The sequence below is a fragment of the Dromiciops gliroides genome, chromosome 3 (genome assembly GCF_019393635.1).
Source record: "Dromiciops gliroides isolate mDroGli1 chromosome 3, mDroGli1.pri, whole genome shotgun sequence".
Taxonomy (NCBI): domain Eukaryota; kingdom Metazoa; phylum Chordata; class Mammalia; order Microbiotheria; family Microbiotheriidae; genus Dromiciops; species Dromiciops gliroides.
Window position 1 is genome coordinate 597745562 of NC_057863.1, and position 20912 is coordinate 597766473.

Consider the following 20912-nt stretch of genomic DNA (forward strand, 5'->3'; position numbering starts at 1 on the left):
GTTTGCCTTTACCCAGACCCCTTCCCCATCCTGTACCCAGACACACACGGCTGCCCACAAAGGTACATGGACACACAGACACGTATACAGTTACTATGTACACAAACCTGGGCTGGGCTGCGAGGTCTGTGAGAGCCCAGACGTTCCTGCACACGCTCAGACGTCTGGGTAACGTCCCCCCCATTCTCCTCCACTGCTCCCCCAAAATACTAGAATCCCTATACCAGCAAGCCCAACACCCTGAGAATATTTAAAACCATTTTATTCATGAAAATATGCTGTACAATGCACTCTACACAGCCTTTACATGGCACACACGCACACGCACACACACGCTAACGGCACGGCCACGGTACACTGCCTACGATATTTGCGCGGGAACGACCGCGCCCACCCTCCCCCCCCCAGACCCAGACTGGACACTTATAAATATGGGGGGAGGGTTGGTTGTGGGGGGAGCTTAGGGAAGGGGGATTTCGGAGAAGAGCCTGGCAGGACGAGCCAAGGGAGAGCTGGGGATGAGCAGGCAGAGGGCCTGGCTGGGCCAGCAGTGGGGCCATTTGGGAAGGGGCCCACTAAGTAGGGGTGCTCCCTGAGCCTCCAGGAGTCACTCCAGTCCTGTCTGCCCACCCCCTCTTCTTCCCCAGCCCACCCGCCTCTTCAGCCTTTCCTGACCCAAGGGGGAACACGACGCTTATCACCACACAAAGCAGACACGACAACCCCACTGTACTGCACAGCGGCACAAGACGGGCCCAGGTGGGGGTGAGGCCTAGGGGGTGGGCAAGGGGGAGGGCTGGGGCCTTGGAGCCCAGGGCCTTGGGCCCTCCCTTCTCCCTGCAGTCCCTTGTGGTCTGGCTCTCTAGGACCCAGGAGTTTGGGCTACTAGGGCTTGGACCGAGTGTTCCCTTGTAAGGGCCAAGGAGAGGGGGGAACCCTGCGGCCGGGAGGAGACGGGGACCCTTGAGGGATGTGCAGGGGAGCTTGGGGAAGCTGGGCTAGGCCCCTCTCCTCCCCATGGCAGCAGCAAGACAGGGTCTCCCAAGCCCAGCCCAGCCCAGGCAGGCCCCTCCAGGAGCTGTCATGGTCCAGGTGGTGAGATGTGGGGCCCAGGAGGGAGGGGCTGGCTCCTGAACTGTCCCCAGGAGTCAGCGGGAGTCCTGGAGCCCCCCTTCCCCCCTGGGGCCTCCTTCAGCCAGGCACCCAGCTCTGGTTTGGGGGCGGGGGCCCACTGGGCAGGGCAGCCACGGCCAAGCCACTGGGGGGCGGGGGCAAAGCCGAGTCAAAGTTGAAGTCCATCTCGTCACTGTCCATAAAGTCATTGAGAATGATAGACTCAACGTCACACTCTAGGCTGCCACTGAACATGTCCAGGTCAAGGTCAGCGGGGAAGCGGTCCTGGCCGGCCAGCGGCACGTGGCCCCCAGGGCCTGCTGTGTACGGGCCCTGGAGCGCTGCCTCCAGCAGCCCTGTGGGCCCCACCGGCCCACCCCCACTCCCATACGGAGCCGGATGGCCTGGGTGGGCCAGTCCTCCGAGACCGCAGGCATCGCCAGGCAGCGTCATAAGGCTGATGGGGTGAGCTAAGGCACTGTGGCTGGGCGGGGGGTGGCCATGGGCCGGATACACCGCCGCCGAGAGTCCCAGCTCCCCAGGCCCCCCGCCCAGGAGGGAGCCAGATCTGTGGGGCCTGGCTGGGGGCAGTGGTGGTGGCCCAGCCGGTGAGGCCAGCAGGCCCTGCAAGGGACCAGGTCGGAAGGGGGCGAAGGCCGCCTGCTTGTTTTCTTGGATTGTCTGCATGGGCAAGCGGCGCAGTGGACCCAAGGCCGGCTGGCTGTAGATAGTCCCGCAGTAGGAGCCCCCCAAGCCGCTGCTGCCGACAGCCGCACCCCCACACTTGGCACTGAAGGCGTAGCCATGGGCTGGGGGCACACGGGCCCGTAAACCAGGTGGTGGTGGGGGTGGTGGGCTCAAACCATAGCCATCGCGGAGGTCATCCAGGAGGCCGTCAGCCAGGCCTGGCTCATGTAAGCTGAGGGGCCCAGCCAGGTCAGTGAGGCGGGGCAACTCTACAGAGCAGCGGGCACCCAGAGCTGGCGACAGGGCGCTCGAGGGGCTAGGGTACATGAGTGGAGAGGAAGGGGCTGCTTCCTCATCCTCCAGCTCATCAGGCTGCCCCCCGCCCGCCAGCAGTGGGGAGATGCGGGAGCCCAGCCCCGGTGGGGGTGGGGGTGGGGGTCGACCCCTGAAGTCAGCCCAGGCTTCAAAGTCATCACTGCCAGTTGGGCCTGGGCCGGGGCCGGGACCGTGGGAGGCAGGACTGGAGGACCACTTGGCAGCAGGTGGGGGGGCCCCTGCTGGGCTGTGGGGCCCCCGCTCAGGCCCCACTGCCTGAATCTGCTTCTTCTTGCTGGCCTTACCCTTGATGCGCAGGAACTTGCTGGCATTGTCCATGGACACGGCACGGCGCCGGGGAGTCTTGCCTGTCTTGCCACCCTCCGGGTTCAGCATCCACCAAGAACTCTTGCCCGTGCCCTCATTCTGCACGCGGATAAAACGAGTATGCAGAGACAGGTTGTGCCGAATGGAGTTCTGCAGGGGGCAAGGCAGAAGAAAGCAGGAAAAGGGGAGGGCAGAGATGGGGAGAAAGGAGGGGAGAGATAATGGGGGAGACATTTGAGGAGCAATAGGAAGAGAATGAGAAAGGAGGAAGACACAGAGAAGAGACATGAGATGGAGAGAAAGATGAAGGGAGGTAAAGAGAAGGGGAGAAAGAAGAGATGGAGAAAGGAGAAGAGAGAGGAAGAGATGGAAAACAGGGGGAGATGGGGAGAGGGAGAAAGAATTATGAAGGAGAGATGGGAAGAAGAGAGTTGGTGAGAAAGATTGGAAGAAATTAGGTGGGGAAAAAAGGGAAGGAAATGAAGATGGAGATCAGGAGAGGAAGGTGAGAGAGGAGAGCTCTGGTCACTGGGGGATCAGAGAGAGAAGACTGTCTCTCCCTCCCCACCCCCATCCCCCAGCTGCCTGGACACCAAGCCTCCCTTCCCCCGCACGGGGCTCTTCTTGATCAAGGATGGAGGATGCAGGGGCAGACAAGGGCTGCAGGGATGCTCCTGTTCCCTACAGAACCTGCCTCTCCCCCAAGTCACGGGAGACAAACAAGTGGAACGTCCTATAGCCAGCCGGGGGATCTTCCTAGAGGAGAGGGCTTCCAGGCTGGGCCTCGGGGACAGGTACAGTGTGTGATGACACCAGGTGGCCACCAAGGAGCACTCGGCCTCTAACCCCCCCCCACCCCCCACATACAGATGAAGACCTAGAGGCAGCATCAAGGGGCATTCAGCCTAACCTCATTTTGCCATTTGTCTTTGTCTCCCCAGCACTTAGCACACTGCCTGGAACATAGTAAGTGCTTCATGATAAGCTTAGTTGACTAATAACCAAATGAGGAAACTGAGAAAGTAGGTAGTAGGTGAGTTTGGTCCTAAAATCTTGGTGGCCACATCATCCTAGACCTCATCTTGGCAGGGGGGATTGTGGGTATGTTGGAATCTGGAGGGGGGGGTGAGGATCCCTGGACCTATGGGAGGGCACCAGGACCCCAGAGTTCATTCAGGGCATGGAAGCCAGAACTGTTCTCATGCTACATTCACAGAGATGTCCTAGGGCGAGAGAAAGAGAGACATAGAGACAGAGGGAGACAGACAGATTCAGACAGAGAGACAGTCAGAGACAGACAGACACACACACACACAGACAGAGAGACAGAGAGATGAACAGAGACAGAGATTCAGACAGAGACAGAGACACACAGAGAGATACATGGAGAGAGACAGAGAGAGAGAACACTCTTCACTGGGAGCTGGGAGGTAGCCCTTCCCTTTGGCAACCTGGGGATTTCCTGAAAATAGGGAGGGGAAGAACCAGGGAGATGATGATCTGATGATCTGACTCCTCTCCTGAAGTGTTCCCTGCAGGGAAGAGGGGTGCAGAGCCTGGGAGGCAGAGCAGGAGTGCTTTCCTTATTAAGGGGGAGGTCAGGAGTGGAGGGGCAGCAGATCGGCTCTGTTCTCACAGCCTCTTGTGATTCTCCCAGGGGCCTTAGAGCTAGTGCACAGGTGTGGGGTGAGGCTGGGGTCACTGACTGAGCCCGGGAAGCCAGAAGAGGTAAGAAGGGGATTCCAGCCAGAGGGGTATGAAACCAAGGCCAGCTCCCCCTCCCCTGCCCTGAACGCCTGATTCTTCCCACTCTTGAGTGGGGTGACCAAGGTGAGTGGGAATCCTCAGGGAAAAGCTTCAGGCTGTCCTTCCCTTGCTGCTGTCCAGGGTTCCTGCCCCAGGCCCTGGCTTTGGGAGATCCTGAGGGCTCTTCTCCCCAGCCTCCCCACGCACACATACCATAGAACACATTATGTAATGGTTCCCCACTCCCACCCGATGCCTCCCTCTCCCTGCCTGGCACAGTGCCAGCAGCCCGCAAATCCGGGCTCCAGAAATCAATCTCGCAGTGACTGATTAAGCCCTGTTTAGAACTAATTGCTCCTTCGTGTGTGGGGAGAATAAATTACGTGCTTTAATTTCACAGCTTTAAAATGCAACTGCAGGTAGGGAAGGCCATTAACCCTTTGCAGGAGGGGCCGGAGAGGTGGGGGGCAATGGGGAAGGGAGGACGGCGGAAGGTACCTGGTGGGCATTTCAGGAGGCTCTGAAGGTGCCTAAGCAGAAGAGGCCTTGGCTGCAGAGAGAGGCCCCGGCTCCTACCCAAGGTGGTCCCACACCACACCCACATCCTATGGAGAACCCCATTCCCCACATGGATCTCCTGACACCAGACACACTGGTCGCTCATGCTCAACAGAGGCACCACCACCTCACTGTGAGCTGCTCAACCTCACAGACACCCCAGTTCCCCCACCCCAACAGAGATCTCTCAATTCCCCAGAGATGATGCATGATCAGAACACAGCTGGAGTTCTGGATCTGGTCCTGGGCACCATATTTTAGGGGGACATTGAAGCACTGGGATTTGTGCCAAGGAAGATGACCAGGTTAGTGAAAGGAATAGAAGCACAACTCTCCAATGAGCTGAAGAGAGGAGGGATATTGAGCCCAGAGGAGAGAAGACTTAGGGAGGGCAAAAATCTGTCTTCGAATGGTTGAAGATCTTCCATAGGAAAGAGGAATCAGACGTGTTCTGCTTGGCCTCAGAGGGCAGAACCAGAAGGTAACAGGTGGGAGTTACAGGGAAGCATATTTAGGCTCAATATAAGGAAGAACTTTTTAATAATCAGTGTGCTGTCCCACAATCATGAATTGCCTCCAGAGGTAGTGAGTTCCCTTTCACTGGAGGTATTCAGATTACGTGTGTGTGTGTGTGTGTGTGTGTGTGTGTTGTAAAGGGAGTTACTAGTAGGACTTAAATTAGATGCCAACCCTTTCCCACTTCACTCCTTAAAGCTTGAACTGACACCTGGCGATGTCCTAACTGGACCTCCAACTCTGGGCTGCCCCCCACCTTGGCTACCAACAAGCCTATCATGCTCCACCCGGGCCCCCCACATAGAACAAACATTTATTAAGCACTTACTATGTGCCAGGAACTATGCTAACACTTTACAAATGTTGTCTCATTGGATTCTCACCCTGGGAGGATCCCCAGGGTTATTATCCCCATTTTAGGGTTGAGAAAACTGAGGCAGACAAAGGTTAAGTGACTTGTCCAAGGTCATAGAGCCATTAAGTGTCTGGGACTGGATTTGAACTTAGATCTTCCTCACTCTGCACCTATCCACTGCACTGCCTAGTTGCCAGTGGCCCTACTGATCCCCACAAACACCATCTTAATATTAACTTACAGTTTCCTGAAAGGCAGTGTGATTCAGTGGCTATAGCACTGGATCTGGACTCAGGAAGATCTAGGTTCAAATCTCACCTCAGACTAGATGACCCTCTCTGGGACTTGATTTCCTCATTTGTAAAAATGGAAGGGTTGGCCTTGCTCACCTCTAAAATCCCTTCTGCCTCTTAATCTCTGAGCCTCTCTGCCTAACTGTTTAATGGTTTACAGAGCCCTTCCTTCACAAGCCGTCCCATGGTCTAGGACATGGACTTTCACAGTAACCTCTCCCCCAGTGAAACCTGACCCAGGATGCACAGACCCACTGACCCCTAGATCTGGAAGGGACATTATACAGATGAGGAAACTGAGGCTCACAAAGGTTAAAGGGTTTCCCCAAGGTGGGGCCAATAAGGAACAAAGTTTCCTGAGACTTCCACCTCTTCCTGTTGCTTCTGCCCCCTGAGGCCAAGTAGAAGAAATGGAATCCCTCTTTGCCATAAATACTTTTCAAATTCTTAAAGATTCGCATGTCAAACACTCAGGACTCACACCCAGGACTTGTTCCACCCCATCACAATGTCTCTGTCCCTCAGAATCCCAGAATCTCAGGGACTCAAGAGACTTTTGAGGCTGCTGATCCAATTGTCACAAATAGTTTCCCTGGGTGAGAAGTATCCTGACCTCTGCTTCAAGACTGCTGTGAAAGGGAGTTCACTACCTTTCCCAATTCCATTTCTGGATGACTGTCACCATTTGGGAACTTATCTGTACATGGAACCAAAATCTATTTCTCAGCAACTTTCCCTGGTGTCTCTAATTCTGTCCTCAGGGGCCACACAACACAAGAGCTGATTCCTCTGCCCCATGACAGTCCCTCAAATACTGGAAGACAACTACCATGTTCCTCCTAAGTCTTCTTCAAAGAGGAGATAAAGATCCCCATTTCCTTTGGCCAATCCCCCTAGGACATGGCATCCAGTCACCTCAACGGCTTGGGGTCTATGTACTTCCTGCTTCCTTCTCTTTTGCTCACCATCCACAATCTCTCCTCCAAGTCTCAGAAGGTGAGGTGTCCCTCCTCCTTGTCCAAGGAAACCCCTCTATTTGTGCTCTACGTATCCCACTGATCAAATGAGTTAACACAAATGGTGGCACGGTGATAGATTCCTGGGCCTTGAGTTAAGAAGACCAGAGTTCAAATCCAGACTAAAACACTATCTGGGTGACCCTGGGCAAGTCCCTGTTTAGGGTTGCTGCAAATATCAAAGGGACACATCAGTGTGGTTGTCATGATTATTTCGCCTACTTTCTTCTCCCTCCTTTCAGTCTAAGAGAAGACCTACTTGCTGAAGCTAATTCTTTTAGCTATACAGCTAAAGTGTATGTGTGGACTGGAACATCAGATCTGAAACTGGGAAAACCTGCATTTGAATCCTGACTCAACTAGAGATGTGCATTTGATGGATACTAGCTATATAACTCTGGGCAAGTCACATAATTTGCCTGAAGCCTGAGTTTCTTGATCTGGAAGATGGAGAGAACAATAGCATGTACTTTATAGGATTGTTGGAAAGATTAAATGAGATAATGTATATGATCTGATGAAAACCTTAGAGTGCTACATAATGAGCTTTATATTATATATGTATATATTATATATGTATATATATATATATACACACACACACACACACACACACATACACACACATATATTAGGGCAGCTAGGTGGCATAGTAAATAGAGTGCTGGGCCTGGAGTCAGGAAGACTCATCTTCCTGAGTTCAAATCTGGCCTCAGACACTTTTTAGCTGTGTAACCCTACGCAAGTCATGTAACCCTGTTTGCTTCATTTTCCTCATCTATAAAATGAGCTGTAGAAGGAAATGGCAAACTGCTCCAGTATCTTTGCCAAGAAAATCCCAAATAGGGTTGTGAAGAGTCAGACACAATTGAAAAATGACTGAACAACAGATAATGTATATTAAGATATTATATAAGGATCTCATATAAATGTAAGCTATAATTACTATGTACTCCAGGACCTTGAAACATCAGCCATTGCTATTCTCAACTCAGTACATCTTCAAACTCTCCCTTCCCCATGCCTATAAAAAAGGTCTTCCAATCCTGTGTGTGTGTGTGTGTGTGTGTGTGTGTGTGTGAGGCAATTGGGGTTAAGTGACTTGCCCAGGGTCACACAGACTTGTAAATGCCAAGTGCCTGAGGCTGGATTTGAACTCAGGTCCTCCTGACTCCGGGGCCAGTGCTCTATCCACTGTGCCACATAGCTGCCCCCCAATCCTTTTTAAAAAAAAAACAGGCAAAACAAAAATCCATCTTCCCTTGACCTGCTAGTGCTTGAAGTTGCCATCCTCTCCTCACCTCCTTCTAAGGAAGCTACACTCCCTGCCTCCATCTCTTCATCACTCACTCTGCAAGTCCTTGCAAGTGGGCTTCCCCACCACCACATGAATCCTTCACTGCTTTGATTCTTGGACCTTCCCTCTCCCCTTTGCCTTTTTTTTTTCTTTTTTGGGGGCAGGGCAATGAGGATTAAGTGACTTGTCCAGGGTCACACAACTAGTAAGTGTCAAGTGTATGATGCTGGACTTGAATTCAGGTCCTCCTGAATCCAAGGGTGGTGCTTTATCCACTGTGCCACCTAGTTGCCCCTCCCCCTTTGCCTTTTCTTTCTTTCTTCCTTCCTTCCTTTCTTTATTTTTTTCTTTTTTTTTCAGGGCAATGGGGGTTAAGTGACTTGTCCAGGGTCACACATCTAGTAAGTGTCTGAGGCTGGGTTTGAACTCAGGTCCTCCTGAATCCAAGGCTGGTGTGTTATCCACTGCGCCACTTGGCTGCCCCCCATCCCTTTGCGTTTTGTGACAAAACTAGCTTTCTCCTACCTTTCTGGCCAAGCTTTTGGATTTCCTTCACCAGCTTTCTCTTCTTTCTGGTCCCCCAAATGTGGGTCCATTTTTCATCCCTATCCTAAAGGCTTCCTAATATTACCTTCTCTCCACCCTCACCTGCCCTGGTTTCTTGGACACAATTCCAGACCTGGAATCTCCAGTTTCTTTTGGCAAGCTTTCCCCTGGGCATCTCACAAAAAAGTTAACGCTCAACATGTCCATTTGTTGTTCAGTTGTTTCAGTCGTGTCCGTCTCTTCGTGACCCCGTTTGGGGTTTTCCTGGCAAAGATACTGCAGTGGTTTGCCATTATAATCTTATAATTTATAATCTTCTAAAAGCAGCTCTTTTCTCCCAACTTCCTTAGTGCCGCCAACTTCCCAGGCACCCAAGCTTAAGCATTTAAGGCTCCTCCCTCTTCTGCATTCACCATATCTAATCACTAACTAAATTCTCCCTTCAGAACCATTTTCCCATCTGTCCCCTTCCCTTCTTTGTTCTCACAGCCACCACCTTATGCCATCCTTCACCACCTCTCCCTTGGATTAATCTAACAGCCTTTCAGGTGGCTTCCCTTCCTCCTGTTCATCTGGCACATGGTAGCCAAAGATGTCTGACCTCTTCACACCAGTGTTCAAAAATCCTTAGCGGCTCCCACTGTCTCTGGGACAAACTCTAAGATTCTTTAGTTCTGGATTTAACACCTTTCATGATCTGGATGCATAGTAAGAAGCCCTGGGTTTCTACCACTCATAATATAGTGTCAGGCAAATGACTTAACTTCTCTGAGAATATTGGGCACATGTTCAGTTCTGACAGTCGGTGAGTTGTGGTATGAGGCAAAGCACTGGGATTATCATCAAGGACGCTTAGACTAGAGTCCCAAGGCCATTAGTTGGTTGTGTAACCTTAGATATGATACATTTCCTCTCTAGTTCTTCTTTTCTTCATCTGTAAAATGGGGGAAAATACATCTAATTCTACCGCACAGAAAATGTTTTGTAAAACTTGAAGGGCTATAGAAATATAAAGTATTGTATTATTATTACTCTACTCTCCAGACATACTTGGTGGGAAGGGAATGGGAGCAGGTTGGGGCCTGGCTTGCCTGCCCAGGCTGGCTGCTGGCTTGGGGATGACACCTCCCAATAGGCTTGGGCTCCCCCAGGACAGAGACAGAGATGAGCTTCGGTGCCTGGCAACTCTTCCCCCATACAATGGGCCCCAGGGGCTGCTCATTCCACCTTTTCCCTCCTCCCCATCACAGCACCTGGCTACCCTGAGCCTCACTCCCTGCCAGTGATCCCCTAGGAGTTCCCCATACTCACCACTATCCCTCAAGGGAGCACCCCCTATGCAAGCTGCCTTGCTACAGAAGCCACAGAATGCACTGAGGTGTCTCATACAAACCCCTCATTTTAAAAGGAGAAACTGAGACCCAGAGAGGAGGAGAAACTTGCTGATGCCACATGACAGGGTTTGGATCATGACCCAGGTTTTCTTATTCCCTGTCCAATGCTCTGTTCCCAGAGTACAAAGGGCATATGGGAGTTGAGGCCACATCCCCAGAGCTTCTGCTGCTCCCCACCTCCTTGCCCCCTGCCCAGGCACAGGGCTCCCAGCCCTTCACTTTAGCCATTCTGGACTCCTCTTCCATCACATTCCCCTATCCCCTTCAGGACAGGAAGTTCCAAGAAAAGGAGGAGGGAGACCTTCTAGACTCACAGCCTCTTCCAGGCAGCTGTAACCAGGGCTCCCTAGTGCCGTTGTCTAGCAACCTGCCACCATGAAGGGCAGAGGCCTCAGAGGCCCCAGATTTCAGGGCCCTCGGATGGGGGAGGTGGGAAGGGGGGAAGAGTCCAGGGAAGAAGAAGTAGAGCCCTGGCTTGGTGCCTTAACAGGGGGAGAACATAGCCCCGACAGAGACAGAGAAAAAGACAGAGGGGCAAGATCTTCCTTGAGCCTGTTCACAGAGGTGGAGGAAAAATCTCTTGCTGGCTTTCATGGACATCCTTGAACCCAAGCATGGACCCAGCTATGGACACACTCGGGCCTCAGATTCCACCCCTGACATGGTCAGATATAATGGGGGTCTCTGGCCTTGAACATGCTCAGGCTCTTGAATTCTTAGGGCTTCTGCCACTTGAGATATATATTTGCTGCCTCGGCTCTCGGACCTTTTTCTACGAGTCCAAAGTCAGGGTGACCTCGGATACCCCCTTCCCCAAAGCAAGACCTCCCCTTGGAGGTGGATTTGTAGAGAGCAGAGGAGGCCAGAGAGTGTTCCCCAAACCCAAGTCTTGCAGTTGTAGGGGCCAAGGCCTACTGCATTTTGGTCCTATCCTTCAATGGCATTTGAGCCTAGTATACCCTGGGAATAAAATGCAGGGCATTCTTTACTTGGCCCTACCATCATATTCATTTGACAGAATCCTATTTATTCAACAGTAAAAATCTTTTACCCTTAAGTGTGCCAGGATCATAGAATTAGAACCAGAAGGCTCCAGTCCACCCCACCTCATCTCGCAGATGGGGCAACTGATTCCCCAGAGAAGTGGAATAACTTAACCAAGCTCACACAGCTAATAGGTACCCATGAGAGGATTCAAACCCAGGTCCTATGCCTCCAATTTCTCTTCCCTCACACCAGTTCAACTTCATTTATGCAGTCACATGACTTCACTTATCCCACAATAGCACAACTCCCCTTTACCTGACAGTGACCCTACTTGGAGGCAGTGTGGTATAGTGGTTAAAGTAGTCAGGAACACTAAGGTTCAAACTTCTACTCTCAGACACTTCCTGCCATGAAAACCCAGACAAATAATTTCACCACTCTGAGCCTCAGTTTCCTCATCTGTAAAATGGAAATAATAACAGCATTTACCTCCCAGGGCTACGAGAATCAAATGTGATGTTTGTCAAGTGCTTAGCACAGTGCCTGGCACATAGTAGGTGCTACATAAGTGTTAACTATTTATCTATTTTTTTTTGTGGGGCAATTGGGGTTAAGCGACTTGCCCAGGGTCACACAGCTAGTAAGTGTTAAGTGTCTGAGGCCAGATTTGAACTCAGGTCCTCTATCCACTGTGCCACCTAGCCGCCCCTACTTATCTATTTTTTAAAGGGTGGAGGTGATCTACTTCTATTTCAGGGAATTCCTGTTCCTGGAGACTGGTAGATTAGGCAGCAAGGGCACCTAAGAATATGGGAATCCTAAACTGGCAGCAGACCAGAAACCAAGTAGATCAGGCACAAACCCTAAGATGTTCGTAGCAGAGTTCCAGAAGAGTCTCCAGAGAGATCCAGTAAAAAAAAGAACCAGATTTTAGATTCCTGGGAGTTGGATTTGGGTCTGAAGGTTCAACAGAGACATCAGGAGACACAGAAGTCAACAACAGGGAAACTGACAACTGAAATTGATGACTGAAATAACCCTCTGCCTCTGTCAGAGAACTTTTTTATATGCTTCTGGCTGGGCAGAAGCCCAGAGTATAGATAAGGAATAAGCATGCAGAAAATGCCTAATATGTGCCTGACACTGTGTTAAGCACTTTACAAATCTCTCAAGACTAGGCAGCACTATAAACAGGTGCATCTCAAGGAGGTGAAGGTGGAAATCTTGGATTAAGAGCTGGAAGGAACCTTAGAACTCACCTACTCCAACTCCTTCATATTACAGAGGAGGAAACCGAGGCCAGAGAGGTGCAATAACTTGCCCAAGGTCACACAGGTGGCAGAACTGGAATTCGAACTCACGTCCTCTGCCTCCAAGTTCAGGGCTCTTTTCCACAGCTGCATGCTGGGTGACATGCTAGTAGTGGGGATGATTCCGAATGAAGGGTAGCAGACAGCCAGAAAAGGCTGAATGGTGCAGAACAGGGGTCACTCCCTAGACCCCTGAACCGGTTTAATTTCCCTCCTATTTCTGGGGCAATTTACCCCCAGTCCTAGGCTTCTCAAGAAACCTGGGAATTCAGCAACATGAAAAGGGGGCTCGGGAACTCTGTGGGAGTAAAAGGCTTTGGAAGCACAAGCCTGAGAGCTTCCTCTGAGCTCAGTGGGGAGGGGATATCAGAGGAGGTGCTAAGGCTGAGGTGGGGCCACAGAACTTTGTCCTGAACCTGGGGGGAGTGGGAAGGTTTGGCCGCCCAGGGATTCTGCTGAGCTGGTGCTTGGGCTAAGAGTTTCAAGTCACGATAGGGCAGTGGCCTTGTAGCTGAGGAGATGCAATGCCAACGTGCAGGGTTTAGGACTAGGAGGCCAGAGTTTGGGGGTTCTAGCCCTTGCTCTGCCACTTAAGTTACCGTGCTTTGGGGAAATCCTTTCTTTACGGCCTCCTCTAAGCAAAGTTGTTAGACTAGACACAATGGTTCTTAAGCCAAGGTCCGTGGGCTTGTTTTTTAAACAATGTGTATGTGGATAACTGTAATTCAATATAATTGGTTTGCTTTGTAATTCTATATATTTTATTTTATGCATTTAAAAACATGATTCAGAGAAGGGGCCCAGGCTTTACCAGACTGCCGAGGACTCCATGACACAAAAAGACTAAAAGCCCCTGGTAAAAGCTCTTTGAAGGCCCTCCCAGCCCTGACATTCTGGGTTCTAAGGGCCCTCCCAGCTCTGACATTCTGTGTTCTAAGAGCCCTCCCAGCTCTGACATTCTCCAGGGGCCCTCTCAGCTTTGGCATTCTCTGTTCTAAAGGTCCTCCCAAACAGTGACATTCTGTGTTCTAAAGGCCCTCCCAGCCCTGACATTCTGTGTTCTAAGGGCCCTCCCAGCCCTGATGTTCTGTGTTCTAAGGGCCCTCCCAGCCCTGATGTTCTGTGTTCTAAGGGCCCTCCCAGCCCTGATGTTCTGGGTTCTAAGGGCCCTCCCAGCCCTGACGTTCTGGGTTCTAAGGGCCCTCCCAGCTCTAATGTAGGTTATGTGGGTGTCTCCAGGGTAAGTGTGTGGTGATCCCTGCTGTTACATAACCATGCAGAGGTGCTGGGGGTGGTGGGGAGGTCAGTTCTACTTTTGCCTGCCTGTACCAGGTCTGGCTCCCAGGCACCAGGCCCTAACCCATCCCCTACTCCCTCCCTTTCTCTCTCAAACAGTTTCACCCCCTGGAGATCTTGGACCTTAGAGCAGCTGCTGTGACCTCACCCTCCCCTGCCATGCGGCCAGCTCTGGGGTGGGGCCTGGCAGCTGCTCCTCAGCCCCACAGGGCCTGGGTTCCTGTGGATTATGGGCCGGGGCCATTGGCTCAAAGCCAATGAGAACCATCTGCTCTCCCGGGGCCCAGCCACCCAGGGAAGGCAGACAACCCCCAAGGCCTAATGGGCCAAGGGGTAGGGGGAGTGGGAGTTAAGGGGAGGTAACTAGGGCAAGGTCCAAGGTCTGCCTGCTGCCCAGGCAGGCATTCTGGGGCCTTCAGCTGCTCTTACTCGGCACTTAAACAGAAAAGGGGGAGGGCCGGGAACCTGCCAGAAGCCCCCACCAATAAGGATGGAAGGGGGAAGGAAGACGGCCTTCCAGCTTCCTTGGATCAGCCCCAATTTCCCTACCCTGCCTGGCCCCACCCAGGCACATCTGCTCAAGGGCAGGTGCCACCCACAGTGCATAGCGGACCCCCCTCCCCCTAACTCAGGTTACAAGTAGGAGGATGAGGCCAGCTGAGGACATAGGTCCCCCAAGAGGAAAAAGAGGGGAAGAGTAGGAGGGAGAAAAGATCAGAAGAGAGAAGGAGGGGGAGCCGAGAGCAGGATAGAAAGTATAGAAAGCAGGACCTTCCCAACCAACGCCCCCTTCTCAGACTCCAGCCTGTGGGTTGTCCAAGGGCTCAGACCACCATTGTCCCTCCCACACTAAAATGCTTTGGGTCTACCTGGGCAGGTCCCAGACAAGGGGAGCAGCCTCCAATCTGCTGGAAGAACCTGGTAATCAGGCAGGGAGGGACTCAAGAGAGGCAGTTGGGGAGGTTGGGTGGGTGGGGAGGGAATGATGTGGTTCCCCCTCCCTGCCAGCTGATGCTAGCCAGCCCACCCCCCAAATACCCATGTACCCACTGCCAGGGGCCTATCCTATAACCTTGGGGCGTTATAAGTTAGTGGGGAGGCTTTGCTCTATCACCAGCCATGCTTGAGTGCATTGCTCAAGAGAGCCACCTCCCGCTTCTTATGAGGCTCCCAGGATTCAGAACTACAAGGCACCTTAACCATCTGGCCCAACCCCCTCATTTTACAGAGGAGGAAACTGAGGCCCAGAGAGGAAAAAGGACTGGCCTAAGGTAAGGTGGCAGAACACGGATTGGACCCAGGGACTCCTGACTCTGCTCTTTCCACACTATGTTGTCTTATCCATGTAGAATCCTTCCCATAATGATCCTTTCCTCTCAGCCATGTCCATCCTCTGAAGAAAGACCTTCAGGATGGGAAGATCCCCTTCTAAGGGATAGCAGACAATAAGGAACCCACCAAGGTCAAAGGGTTCTGTCCCAAGACCTGGCCCCTTGCACACAGCAATGGGTATTTCATGTTTGTTGAATGAACAGCAATCCCCTCTACAATATTCCCCAACGGAATCAGGATCTTCTCTACAATATTCTCCAATAAGATCTTCTCCAGTCTCCATTTGAAAGCCTCCTCTGATAGGGAATATAGTTCTCCATGGGAAAGAGAACTCATTCCCCTTTCGAACAGTTCTCATCTATTGAACTCAAGAGCTCTTAGCCATCTGCACAGGGAAGACACCTATCCATGCCACCCTGGTGCTCCTGGATCAGGCGCAGACTCAACCCAAGGGACAGGCAGAGGCAGAGGGGAGGGGGAGCTGTTTGGTACCCCTGCAGAGGGCCTGCTACCCACAGTCTTCTCCTCGTCCTGTACCTTCCAGGTTATTTTGTCAGCCAGCCAGCCATAGAGTAGTGAACTCAGAACCCCTGGGATGCACCAAGACCTGGAAACAAGGGCAAAGTGGTGTCTGGGTCACCTGTGCTTCAAACAGGCTGACCGGTGATCTCCCACTTTGAAGGACTGGACTCAGCCCCAACTCCTCTGGAAACCCCTCCTGGTCTACCCCAAGAATTCACATTACTTCTTCAAGTCCCTCCTTTATGAACTAGGGAACGCCCTAAAGCAATAGATCCCCTAGTGTTCGGTATACAGAACACTTCTAACAGAGCTTCCTTTTCTATCCCAAACTTCCTGTGTCATGATGTCAGTGCTTTGGAGACCATCACTCTTTTACCCTTTGGAGAAAGGGTGGAGTGGGTATGGGGGGGGCAGGGCAGCCACAGAGTGACTGACAGACAGTCTGAAGGGATTGGGGCAGCTGGAGGGCTTTCAGGGCCCCAAGGGAATATTTGCAACCAAGAATCTGGGGGCGGGTGCAGAAGATTTCTGTCCGGCCCAGGAGTATGAGTCATGGATGTGTGAACTGACTATGTATATGAGATTCCAAAGCTCCTGATGGTGGGGACTTCAACGTCTCCTCCGAGGTCCTTCACAGCACAGTCCAGGACAAGGCTGGGTTTACAAATAGGTGTTTAGTAGAGAAAGGAAGCTTAGGGTAGTGGGAAAGAGTGCTAGATTAGAAATCAGAAAACAGGAGTTCAGATTCCAGCTCTGCAACCTTGGGCAAGTTCCTTCATCACTCCCTGCCTCAGTTTCCTTATCTGTAAAACAAAACAACTCCCTTGCCTTTGTCTGTAATGAGAAACACACACACACACACACACACACACACACACACACACACACACACACACACACACCCCTACCCCTGCCTCACAGAGCTGTGGTAAGGAGCAAATGAACAAATGAGAAAGTGGAAGAGAAAATACTTGGCAACCTGTAAAGAGCCATCTGCGGTCCTTGTGAAGGGCTGTTGTTAGTCAAGACTTACTGAATCATTCAAGTCAATTCAACAGACAATTAAAAGTGTGTCCAGTGTGCTAGGCCTCTCAGAGCAGCCTGAGTAGTCAAGTGTTAGTGCCTGATTAAAGCCTGTTGCAAAAGGGCACAGACATGGGGACGGTCCAGCAGAGTCTGTCGTAGGGAGAGCTGGGATCTAGTGTGAAACGCACACATTGTCTAGGGTGATAGTGTGGTCTGAGCATCGTGGGCTTAATCTGGGAGAAGAGCTTCCTGGAGGAGGTAAGAACCCAAGCTGGGTTTTAAAATGGTGAGGGATGGGATTGGGGGTGAGCACAGGAGCAAGGAATAAGAGGTGAGAATGGGTGAGTTTGGTGGCTGGGACTAATTGGTTAGAATGAAGTAACTGGAGGCAGGGGGAGGTGCTAAGACATTCAGAGAATGTCAGGAGCTGGAAGGAACCCTAGACAGATGTCTTCATTTTACAGAGGTGAAAGCTGCTGGCCAGGGAGGGAGAGGAAATGACTGTGCCAAGGTCACCCAAAATCAGCTAGTGGCAGTCAGGACTGGAACTCGGATCTCAACGCAGAGTGGCTAGAAGCAGTAGAAAGAATAATGGGTTTGTATTCCAGCTCTGCTACTTACTAGCTGTGTGCTAGAGGGAGAAGGTGTTTCAAAGTGGAAAGAGTTGGCCGAGGGCCTCGAATGCCAGGTTGAAGAGTTGGGATGTGATCCAAAGAGGAGACACTACAGGTTTTTTGCAAAGGCTAATTGACCCAGGGAAGCTGTATTTTTGGGAGGCTGGATCTAGGATTCTAAGAAGGTGAAAATGGAGGAATCTGGTGGGTACAGCTGGGTGGGGGAGGGGAGGGGAAGGCTTGATCTCTTCGGCAGGGGCCCTGAGTGACCAGAGACTTGACTTCTCTGTGTGGGAGGTGGGTATGGGGAGGGAATGTCTGAAGCCTCAGCCTGTGCATCAAATTCCAACCAGATCCAGAGAACAGAGAGGATGAGGGCTAGAAGTGACCTTACAGGACATCTCCTCCAAACCCCCTCATCTTACAAAAGGGAGAACTGAAGCCCAGAGAGTAGAAGGAGTTTGCCTAATATCACACAGCAAGTCTTCTGGCACAGCCGGGACTGGAACCCAGGGCTTCTGACTCAGAGAGATGCCACCTGGGCCCCCTCCCACCTCCACATATGGGGAGGGGGAACATTAACAGCTGAACCCATCCCAAACAGGAGGGTTTCCATGGCAACTGGGGTGCCTAGGAGTAGGGGGAGGGGCTCTAAATACAGCACTCTCCAAGGGGAGATTTTCTCTCCCTGCCCCTCCTTCTGCAGCAACAAGAAATGGGAGTGGAGATTCCCTTCCCCCCTGCTCTCCATCCATCTCCCCTCCCCCTAGAGTACCAGAGTCCAGCTGGGCCCCCTCAGTAGCCCACATGCTCCAGCTCAGAGGGGCTGAAGATAAGTAAGATAAGGGGGGCTTCTTTTTAAAAGCAGTTCCCCAAAAGGCTGGCCCCCTCCCTTCTTGTGTCTGATCCTGGGGGCTACCTCCATATCTATCTGGTGCTGTGGGGAAGTAGAGGCCCAGCTCAAGTCCTTGCTGCCCCCAAGCACCCCTCACCCATCAGTTCCCACATACCAGGCCCGTGAATGGCACCCAGAACCTCCATTTCTGTCTTGTTAAAAACTCCTGGGTCCTCCCTTCTCTCTCTCTCTCTCTCTCTCTCTCTCTCTCTCTCTCTCTCTCTCTCTCTCTCTCTCTCTCTCTCTCTCTCTTTCTCTCTCTCTCTCACACACACACACACACACACACACACACACACACACACACACACAGAGAGTCACCAAGTCGTGTTGATTTCGGCTTTGGAAGCACCCTCTTATTATTCATCCCCTCCTCTCCACTCCCACAGCCACTGCTCCCTAGTGTACAAGGAACCCATCACCACCTGCCTGGACTGTTGGAATAGCCTCCCAACAGGTCTTCCTGCCTCCAGTCTCTACCACCCCCTTCAACCTGTCCTTCCCACACTGACAGAATAAACTTATTTATGCCTAAAATCTGGTCACGTTACTCCTCTGATAAAAATCTTCCTATAACCAACCAATTAAAGATCAAATTCCATCTGGCATTCAAAGCCCTCCACAAACTACTGCCAACCTAACTTTACAGCCTGATCTCATCTAGGGATGAGCCAGGACAGAAGAGGGCCTCTGTTACCTAGCACTCAAGACCCTCCCCAATCCTGGATTCCCCCTACCTCTCTGGGTTCATCTCAGATTATCCTTCAAGACATACTCAATCCCCTCCTCCAGCCAGACTGTGACCAATATGCCCCCTCCTCTCCTGCCACAGCCATTGTGCCCAGGTTGGTCCTCTCTCTTCTTAGTGGTTGGGTTGCCACCCGTCCTTTAGAGACCAATCCAAATGACACACCTTATTCCTTCCTTGCCCCCAGTGTGGTAACCCTTCCTTCTTGGTCCTCCAATGACACTTTGCACTCCTCTCTTGTGTTTACTTGGGTCACATGCTTAGCAACAGAAGTGGCCATGAGAAGTCATCTTGTCCAACCCTGCTTCCATTTTACAGATGAGAAAACTTAGGTCCAGAGAAGTAGACTGAAGATTTGTCCACAATCTTATAAGTAGTTAGGAGCAGCTTGGGGTTTGGAGCAGATGTTATCTGGCTCCATACCCAGAGTTCTTTCTCCAGCCCCACATGCTTATCAGGTTATATTATGGCTTAGAGTAGGGGCTGGGTCCTGTCTACACTCCTCTATTGCACAGAGCAGGGATCTGCAGAGTAGTTCCTTAAGACACTGTGGCTGAGTGAGTGAGGAATGAATGAATGAACTAACGAATGAATGTCGAAACCGGGGCCTGACCAGCCAAAGGGAATAATTAAGACCCTAGGAAGCTGAAAACAGGAGATGGATTACAATGGCAGCCCTGTAACAGGGCTGGAAGCAGAGAGAGGTGGTTAGTAGGGTCACCCTGAGTTCCTCCCTCTGGGTCTCTAGTGGATATGTTCTCGTTCGTTTTCTCTCTCTCTCTCTCTCTCTCTCTCTCTCTCTCTCTCTCTCTCTCTCTCATCACTCACTCACTCACTCACACACTCACTCCCATGTCCATATGGGCTGAAATGAAGTACTCACAAACTCAACCAAGCTTCAGTAACAGCTTCTCCTCCCTCATGACCCTAGCCTTAAACCTCTGCCCTTGTCCTACCTACCAGGGCGTGGGGAGCAGGGGAAAGAGAAGGCAACTGGGCAGAGTGTAGAATGATGAAGGAACTGGAGGCATGTAGCCTGGAAAATACTTAAGTGGGAGCATCATCAAGACTTTGGGGAGCAGAACTGAGAACAGGGAATGGAAGACACAGGGAGGCAGGGTTGGGCTCAACATTGAAGGCAACAAGCATTTATTAAACACCTACTATATGGCAGGCACAGTGCATTGAACTTCCAGAGTCCATGGTCTAGCAGATGAGAGTTCTGTATGGATCCAGGGGTGGGAATTAGGGGAGGAGACAGTTGTGGCATACTAGTTGTGTGACCTGCCCCCTCTCTGGGCCCTACTTTCTTCATCTATAAAATGAAAGGGTCAGACAAGATGTTCTACCATTCAGCAGTCTAGCTCAGGGCTTCTTAACTTGGGGTCTGGGCAGTTGTATTTTATACACACACAAATGACATATATACATATATTTACATATATATGTGTATTATTTATAAAACTATTTGAGTATGACTTTTCCTTTGTAACCGTAGATATTTTATGCCTTTCAAAACATTTTTCCAACAAGGGGTCCACAAAGGACCATGACACAGGAAAGGTTGGGAAGGTCAGGGTACAGTCCAGTGGGGAGGGAGTACCCATCAGGGTGAGTATTCCAAGGTCTAGAGGGTATATATGGAGCAGGGATGGATAACATGACCTTGGAAGTTATCCCCATCTGAGAGCCTGAAGCTGTGGGGTTCGGGGGTATGTGTGTGTGTGTGTGTGTCTCCCTTCCCCTTTTAACCAAGGCTGAAATTCCTCTGTCCCTCTATCTAGTAGGGAGTCAGTGGGTGACAGGAGAGAGGAGCGGCATTGACTAAAGCCGGGAGGCTCTTAGACATTAGGTTGACAAATCCTTCCCTCCCTGGAGTAGAGCTGCCCCTCTCCCCCTCAGCCAAGGTCGCTGCCCTTGGGCGTGTGAGCCTGATGGGACCCCAAAGACAGGGTAAGTAGAGTCTCCAGGCCTGTGTTCTCTGGAGGTGGGAAGGAACAGACCCTCAGAGGAACCCCA

General features: G+C 51.5%; 1 protein-coding gene across 1 annotated transcript in view; it reads right to left on the reverse strand.

Moving 5' to 3' along the window:
• Positions 1 to 296: 296 nt before the first annotated feature.
• The window catches only part of FOXO6 (forkhead box O6), a 29719-nt gene continuing 9103 nt past the window's right edge, over positions 297 to 20912 (reverse strand). Inside the window, exon 3 of the mRNA XM_043990807.1 lies at positions 297 to 2592. Within this exon, the coding sequence (XP_043846742.1) occupies positions 1192 to 2592 (1401 nt within the window). The 3' untranslated portion in view covers positions 297 to 1191. The remainder of the gene's footprint in view (positions 2593 to 20912) is intronic.